The sequence below is a fragment of the Lolium rigidum genome, chromosome 1, assembly GCF_022539505.1.
Source record: "Lolium rigidum isolate FL_2022 chromosome 1, APGP_CSIRO_Lrig_0.1, whole genome shotgun sequence".
In the NCBI taxonomy this organism is placed as follows: Eukaryota; Viridiplantae; Streptophyta; class Magnoliopsida; order Poales; family Poaceae; genus Lolium; species Lolium rigidum.
Window position 1 is genome coordinate 229,373,174 of NC_061508.1, and position 8,234 is coordinate 229,381,407.

The following is an 8,234-nucleotide window of genomic DNA, read 5'->3' on the forward strand; positions in this document are numbered from 1 at the left end:
TTCACTAAATTTAGCTAAACAATGAGCAGCAACATTTAAGGTTCAATTCACATGACGGAAAGAGCAAGAAGTAAAGGTCTTTGAGATGTTCCTGATGTCATGAATCACAGGACCATAAATAGAGCGATCTTCAGACTCCGCTGTCACTCTCTGCACCACCGAGAGACAATCAGAGTTGATGATAATCTCGTCATAGTCTTCATCCTTGGCTAAGCTGATTGCCCGACGCATTGCCCTCGCCTCATCAATTTCTGACGTCACAACCTCATCATTCCGTTCACTGCAAGCAGCTACACAGATGCCGTTGTGGTCACGAATCATGACGCATGTCCCCATCCGACGAGAAGAAGAGAAGAAGTAACGTGCTGGGTATGAATTTCGATTTTTCTATGGTGCTTTCCGTAAAAGCACAGAAAAGAGAGAGAAAGAAGGAACAGAGTAGCCCGCCCGAAGCCCCGAATCCAGCCCAAGCCCAGTTCGGACGACACAGACACACATCAGACATGGCGACGCCGATGGAAGAGGACCTGCCGGAGGCGGGGGCGGCGCCGCCGCCCTCGGATGTCGCCGGTGGAGGCGCCGAAGACGGAGGGAAGCCCGCTGATAGGCCGCCCTCGGACGCCGACTCGGACTCGTCGGACTCTGACGACGGAGGTGACGGCGGCGACGAGCTCCGCATCCAGGCCCTGGAGCGCACCCTCCAGGAGCAGCCTCTGGACTACGACTCCCACGTCCAGGTAACCCCGTCCGCCGCATCCCTCTCCAGTCTCGCTGACTGACGACTAGGGCTTCGAGCGGGTTTTGTGACGCCCACGGGCTGAGGCAGCTCCACGGCGGTATCCCTGCACTCTAGGTTTTCGATTCAGGACTTGTGGCTGACATCATTCATCATTTCGTTAGAAAAATTAAATATACTCTTGATTTCTGTGTCCATCTGTAAGTCGTGCAGTAGATGAGCGTCTTTCTTATGTCAGTAGCTGAAGTTTGGTCGCCATGGGTGGACATTGAGATGTTTCATGTATGTTTGCTCTAGGTTTCATTTCTGCTGTGCATATAATGCTCGAGCTAACTAGTGAATCTCGAGAAGCGGGATGCATTAGCAGTGGTGTCTAAGCGCTAAGTTATCATATTAGGGCGTGCTCCTATGCATTTGGACCTTTGATATACTAGGTTTGGGCATTAGAAATGGCGATTTTCGCATGGCTGAGCTCCTTTGTTTACAGAGAGGATTTTTTGTGGGTTTAGTATTGGGATGCTTTGGCTGCCTTAGGTAAAGCGGATACTGGATAGTGTTGACTGATAAGTGCTGCCGTGCGACTAGTGTTGATGGTTTTTCTCTGTTTCGTGTTGTTGGCAGTTCATACAACTCCTAAGAAAATCTGGGAATATCGAGAAGCTTCGTGCTGCAAGGGAGGAGATGAACAAGTACTTCCCTCTCACACCAAAGATGTGGCAGGAATGGGCAAAGGATGAGATTTCATTGAGCTCTGGGTTTGTGACTCTTTTCTCTCGAAGTGATCTCATGAAGTATTTATGTTATTGGCACTAAAACCTCTCTACTGTCTCTGTTTGTACAGTCGTGGATCTTTCGATGATATTGAAAAGCTCTATGAGTGTGGAGTGCAAGAGTATCTGGTACGTTGAACTGTTTGTGTGGAATTGAGTTTTGAATGTTGAGGGGTGGAGTGCTAACTTATCTTGATGATTATGGTACTGCAGAGTATTAAGTTATGGCGGGATTACCTTGATTATGTTGAGGAGCATGATCAGTCAGTGTCACAATGTACACAATCTGGTCTCTCAAAAATGAGGGATTTGTATGAGCGTGCAATCACTGCAGGGGGTCTACATGTGACTGAAGGCAGCAAACTGTGGGAAGCCTACAGGGAGTATGAGATGGCTATTTTGACCATGAGTGATGGCAATGATGAGGAGAAGGCAAAGCAGGTGCAGCGCATACGGGTGCTCTTCCACCGCCAGCTATCTGTGCCTTTGGCTGACATTGAATCGACACTCACTGAGTATAAGAGCTGGGAAGCTGAAGAAGGCAGTACAAAGGACCAAGATTCCCAGTTTGATGATGTTCCCCCAAATGTTTTATCTGCTTACAAAAAGGCCAGCGAGATGTACAATGCTCGGAAGCAGTACGAGGATCAACTAAGTGACACAACCGAATCTGAAATTAACAAACTACAAGTGTTTCTGGTATGGAAAAGATTTTCTTTACCAAATATTTGTTTTCAGTAAACTCACTGTTGGCTGTTTTTTGGGAATGAAACAGAAATACATCAAATTTGAGGAATCTTGTGGTGACCCTGCTCGTGTCCAAATTTTGTATGAACGGGCTGTTTCGGAGCTTCCTGTTTCAAGTGATCTATGGATGGGATACACGAGTTACCTGGACAGAGCCCTGAAGGTACACACTGCGATGTGACAATATATCTAGATCTCTATATCTGAACTTCTAAATGTTAATAATTGCTTAATTTCTTATTTCTTTTGCAGGTACCTGCTATACTCAAAAGTGTTTACCACAGAGCTACGAGAAACTGCACATGGATTAGTGATCTATGGGTCCGTTACTTGCTGTCATTAGAGCGCATTCATGCATCTGAAGACGAACTGCGACATGTAAGTTCCTTGGGTCTTTATGTTGGAATGTAGTTGGTGTTTTTATAACTAAGAAGCTCAAAATCTTACTCGTATGCAAAGGAAATGGCATGATTTATTATCCAAAGTCTGGTCCCCGTGTTCAGTAGTTCAGTTTATTATATCATATAATTACTGTGTTTTGGCTTTATAATTTAGGAACTAATTGTGCACATGCAAATAATATAATGGCATAATTCAGTGTCCGAGTTTGGTGCCACTGTTCAGTAGTTTATTTACTGTATTGTACTATATTCACTGAGTTTTCTTACTTCTAATAGCATACATGTCTTAAAAATGATCAGAGGGGCTATAGTGTTCGGTAGTATGTTAGGATATTTAATTACCTCCTAGATGTAATGTGCATGGATAGACGACAAGGCAGTATTATAGTAACAAATATGGGATGTTATTTTGTGTGAAGAAAGTTATTTAGATAGGAAAGAGACACGACTAGAGATGGAAATCTAATCTTTATCTGCATTCTTTGGATTGTTACTTAGGGGTCAATTGTGCCTATATAAGGAACATCATATTTATCAATTATCAGTCAAGCAATAAGAGACTAATAAATGTGTTATCTCCCTCATTCGCCCCCCCTGACCTATGTCCTAGTCCCCACTCCCCAACCTGCCATCTTCATGGCAGTAGTTACCTAGTTTATTTCCCAGTAACTAGATAATATCCTAAAGAAACAAGCACTTCCTGAGTACCGCATGCCATGACCCATGAAGTGCCTGATGTCTTCAGGGTACTTTTTTTTTGTTCCCTTAGGGATATTATTGTTTGTCTTGTCTTTATTTTCTTCTTCTATATATATTAGGAAATGACAACAGATATGTACGTGTATCTTGTTTTCAGGTCTTTGAGCATGCCATTCAATGTTCTTTTCCAAGCATGAAGGAGGTAATTTATCTGTACTGTAACCTCTCTTTCTCACCCACACACACCCGCAATCATGCTCACATGTGGGCATCCACATCACATCTTGTTCCATATTGGAACACTGTTCTTGTCAGGATGGTAATTGTAATCTTATAGTAGAGCTTGACATTATCAGCTTAACATTATCTGCTTTTCCTGGATAAACCAACACATTCTTTTGAGAACTCCTGTCCAATAGCATTTAATTTTGTGTCAACTGATGTAGTAAAGTCTTATTTACCTTCCATTTGGATTATCATTTTTGCAGTATCTCGATATTTATCTTACTCGAGTTGATAGTTTAAGACGAAGGATGCCAGCTGGCTTGGATTTTGAAGTGATTAGGCAGACATTTGTGGTACGTTCTCTATGAGCTTGCTGTGCACACACATTTTAATTTTATGTTTACTTGGGTTTATTTGAAGGGAGAGTTAAACATGGGTATATTGTGTCAGGGTGCTGCTGAGTTCCTCTCACCGCAACTAGGAACCGAGGAGTTATTGCTCTTGCATGCATACTGGGCCAAATTAGAGTGTAATATTGGCAAAGATCTAGCTGCAGCTCGTGGAGTTTGGGAAAATACTATCAAGAAAAGGTTATATTACTATTATTTGTGCCGAGTTCATACAATTTTCTCATTTCTGGCACTTAGTTAAATCTGTTATTCTTCCAGTGGGTCTGTGTTGGAGGTTTGGCAGCACTATATTTCAATGGAGACAGAAATGGGACACATTCACGAGGCAAGATCACTTTACAAGCGTTGTTATAGCAAAAAGTTTGCTGGGTCTGGATCAGAGGTAAATTCTTGAGTAACAAGAGTGTCTCCTTCCTGCCTGATTAGTCTGTAAACCAACTGCCAGTGAAATTTCTTGTGCAATGTGCTGATTGATCTACTAGGCGTTACAATAATGGAATGTTACGAGATGTTATATATCCAAAAGCATATCAGGCATATCCATAGTGATTAAGGATTAGAGCTGAATTGGTAGCCTCCTATTTAATTTGGACTATTTCAAGTAGGTAAACTAATTATAATATGCAACAGTTGCAACCAAATTGCTAAGGTAACATGCGATGATATGAGATGAGATCTCTTCTGTTGTAAGATTATTATCCGTCCTACAGGTTAACCATTCAGGTGGACTTGAACTGTACACCAAAGTTGAGCACCAAGACATGATCTCCAGATATAGTTTTGCTTGTTTAACCTAATTCTTACTGACTAGTAGTTGAATACTCAAATACTTTATTTCAGTAAAAACTTTATGTGTATTGCCAAAGGAAGCTTGACTCATACTGTTAATGAATTTGCATCGTCATTTATGTTTGATCTAAATACTGATTTCTGCAACTTACTAGGCTATATGTCATGCGTGGATAAGGTTTGAAAGGGAACATGGCACCTTGGATGATTATGACCTTGCCATAAAAAAGGTACGCCACTCAACAGTTTTTAGTTTTTGGCTGTATCATTTTCTATCGATTAAATTTAAACCACATCAACTATGGAGGTGGTAGGTGTCTTGCTAGTTTCCTTATGTACTTGAGTATTGTCTTTTCTGAATGGGGAGGTACCAGGTTGGGCATTTAGCTGTGAGCCTCTCTATTAATTTGCCTTGCATCTGGTTTATTCTTAATAAATTTTGCATTGGAGCAGGGAGAGGATAAATGGATAATGCTGGTTGTAATATTTGACAAGTACAACATCTTTTTTAAATTTGTTGCATTAAACTGGATCTTTTCTAGCGAATAAATATTTAATTGGCATGATGCATCATGCACCTTTCATATCCCTCCAAACACTATTTGATTGTATGTATGTGAGTAAATTATACTTGAATTGGTTATGAATATGCTTATATGCATGAAGCACTTGTTCAATGCCTCTGTCCTGTACTGCAACACATAAGATCTACTATCCTTCTTGATTGTTCTCCATAATATGATAGTGCCACAAGTTTCTTAACGTTCCTGGTTCCATTTGCATAATGTCAGATCATATGCTACAATTGATACCATAAAGGTTTACATGCTAGACTAGTCCCTTGTGCTGTCAAGATTTGTTAAATCTGTTGCATTTGCAATTATTTTTGAAATGGGTTACCATATCCCACGTCAACATGCCATGTCAATTTTTTTTTATGATTTAACTTTGTGGCTTAGATTGGTGTACAATAGGTTATCGTGTAAACTGTTGTTGCTTAACTAATCATCATGCTATTTGACCAGGTCACCCCTCGTTTAAAGGAGCTTATGATGTTCAAGGCTCAGCAAGAGGCTAAATCTGACCCATCTTCAGCCCCCAAAGAAACTTCATATGCAAATGATTCCTCTCAGAAAAGAAAGGCAAGTAAAATGACCAGCAAAGTGCAGCCTCCTGCTAAGAAAAGGAAAGATGTCCCACCTAAAAAGATGGCGCCATCAGATGTCCACGGATCAAAGGATCAAAGCACAAACAGTGATCTTCAAGAAGCTGGTGAGGTCAGCAGGGGGAAGGCTGAGGCATCGATGGAAATGAAAGCTGAAGGTGTCAACCAAGGACGAAATACAAGTTCAAATCAACCAAAGTCATACGTATACAGGGACAAATGCACTGCGTATGTGTCAAATATAGACTTTACGGTAAGCCACTTTTTGTTTCTTATGTGCACTTACTCCGAACTTCAATGAACCAAGCTTCCACTCTCTGTATAGGCTACTGAGGTGGACATCCGCCGTTTCTTTTCTGACATTGGTGGTGTGACAGACGTAAGGTTGCTGAGGGACAGATTCACCAAAAAATCGCGGGTACATGTTCAATCCTTTGCACTGGAAGTTTGTATGTTTCAGCATTCTGGTATCATTGTTTAGAATCCCAAACTGTTAGTATGGCATAGCTGTCTTCTAATTGTTCTCGCGCTTAGCATGTTTGCGATTTTAAGAGAAACAGTGGGTTCTATATCATCCCTGCCCCCTTTCACATTATGCTCTTGTAATTTTTGAGTTGCAGGAATTCTCTGTCTTATATTTTATGGAGCGCATTCTCAGAAAATTTGAATCTGTGTTGATTTGTTTTTCGATGGATGTTTTTTTGCAGGGTTTGGCGTATGTAGACTTTTCAGACAAGGAACATCTTGAGGCAGCCATTAGAAAGAACAAGCAGAAGTTTCTCAGTAAGAAAGTAAGTGTTGCCTATTCAGATCCAAGCAAAAGTAAGAAGAATCGTGAAGCAGGCATTGCTTCCAAAGGCCAGGGTATGCTCTTTGACTGAGACCCCCACTTCTTCTCTGGTTAATAGTAAATTGTGCTGTATTCACATTACTAAATCATATAAATCCAAAGCCTATAACTACTGTGCATACCAGTAAGAAACAGAAACTTTAGAGCTGGCAGACATGGCTCCATATTCAACTTTTTTGCTATCTACTGCTAGTTGGTTACCGGAAAAATTGAACTGTCATAGTGTCATCGTAACTAGCCAACTGGCAGTGTTTTTGCTATGCTCTTTGATAGTCAAGCAGTTGAAAATTTGCAGTTTGGTAAATACCTTTCTTTTTCTTCATACTGAACTCTTCAGTCAAAGAGGCACTTGTGAATTGTGACTGGCATCTCAGACCTGTTGGCATTATAGCATTGAGCATGTACTTTCACACTTATACGCCTCACTATTTGCAGACTTGCAGTGCAATAAAAGCTGCATGGATCTCCCCTATTTCGAAAAAAATTGCAGGCTTGCAGTAGCAGGATCATATCTCCTTTGCATGTTTACAGTGATGCAAAGGTGGTTTACTTTATAATCGTATATCTTGGAGTGCTGTATGACCCCTTTTGTGAATTTTATTTTCTCTTCCCTTGAGGACATTTGACTTGTAACATTTCCCCGCAATTGATTGGTGTGACCTTATAGGAGCATAAAACTGAAATTAGTGACACCTGCTGGTCCTTTGCTAGGCACCTTAATTGTTACCTTAATCACTTGGGCTACATCTAATCTAATTTATGTGAGCTCGTTTCTGCAGATAAATTGCCTTCTGGGGGTGACCATGATGAGAAAGCGCCAGCTGACGGTAGTTCAGAGAAGGAAATGCCCAAAGGTGACACGAAAATGACAGGAAAGAGCACGCTGTTCGCGCCGAGGTCAGTGATCAAACCTCTCGGGTGGAACAAGAGTGATAAGCCCGATGTTGCTGCGGAAGAGCTAAAATCAAATGATGATTTCAGAAACCTGTTGCTTAAGAAGTGATGTTGGTAGGCAGGTTAGTTCTTTGGCACCTTCATGTCACAGTGTATGCTGGGGTCTGTACCTTGTACTTGTTGAATGGAACATCCCCGCATCTCTCATGAATACAAGGAACTGTTTATCTGACCTTTGACCTGACACCTAGTGTCAATGTGTTCTCCCTTTGGCACGAGAAATCTTGGTTGCAACAATGGTAGTTCTTTGGCACGAGAAATCTTGGTTGCAACACTGGTAGTTCTTTGTCACGTGAAATCTTAACGTCTGTTTCAAAAAAGTTCTTTGGCACGAGAAATCTTGGTTGCAACAGTGGCAAGTTCTTTGGCACTAATGAAAAAGGTCAGTGAAGTAAGCCGTTTTAGTTTGTTTGGCACAGTTCCATTCCGCTAAATCATTTGCATACGAAGTTTCTGAATCAATTGAAGCGTGGAAGAGACACCTGAGT

General features: G+C 41.3%; 1 protein-coding gene across 1 annotated transcript; it reads left to right on the top strand.

The window, feature by feature from the left end:
• The first annotated feature begins 502 nt into the window (after positions 1 to 502).
• Positions 503 to 8,001, top strand: LOC124691110 (squamous cell carcinoma antigen recognized by T-cells 3-like). The gene is made up of 15 exons (XM_047224391.1): positions 503 to 737; positions 1,358 to 1,491; positions 1,578 to 1,635; positions 1,720 to 2,205; positions 2,282 to 2,416; positions 2,506 to 2,631; positions 3,511 to 3,555; positions 3,842 to 3,931; positions 4,029 to 4,168; positions 4,247 to 4,370; positions 4,933 to 5,007; positions 5,803 to 6,195; positions 6,268 to 6,360; positions 6,650 to 6,806; positions 7,572 to 8,001. Exons 1-15 carry the CDS (start codon positions 504 to 506, stop codon positions 7,793 to 7,795), a joined length of 2,514 nt encoding a protein of 837 aa, XP_047080347.1. The 5' UTR covers position 503; the 3' UTR covers positions 7,796 to 8,001.
• Positions 8,002 to 8,234: the final 233 nt, after the last annotated feature.

Coding starts and splice junctions, on each gene's coding strand:
- LOC124691110 (XM_047224391.1), top strand. CDS start 504: ATGGCGACGCCGATGGAAGAGGACCTGCCGGAGGCGGGGGCGGCGCCG. Junction 2,632..3,510: donor CTGAAGACGAACTGCGACAT/GTAAGTTCCTTG, acceptor TCTTGTTTTCAG/GTCTTTGAGCATGCCATTCA. Junction 3,932..4,028: donor TGATTAGGCAGACATTTGTG/GTACGTTCTCTA, acceptor ATATTGTGTCAG/GGTGCTGCTGAGTTCCTCTC.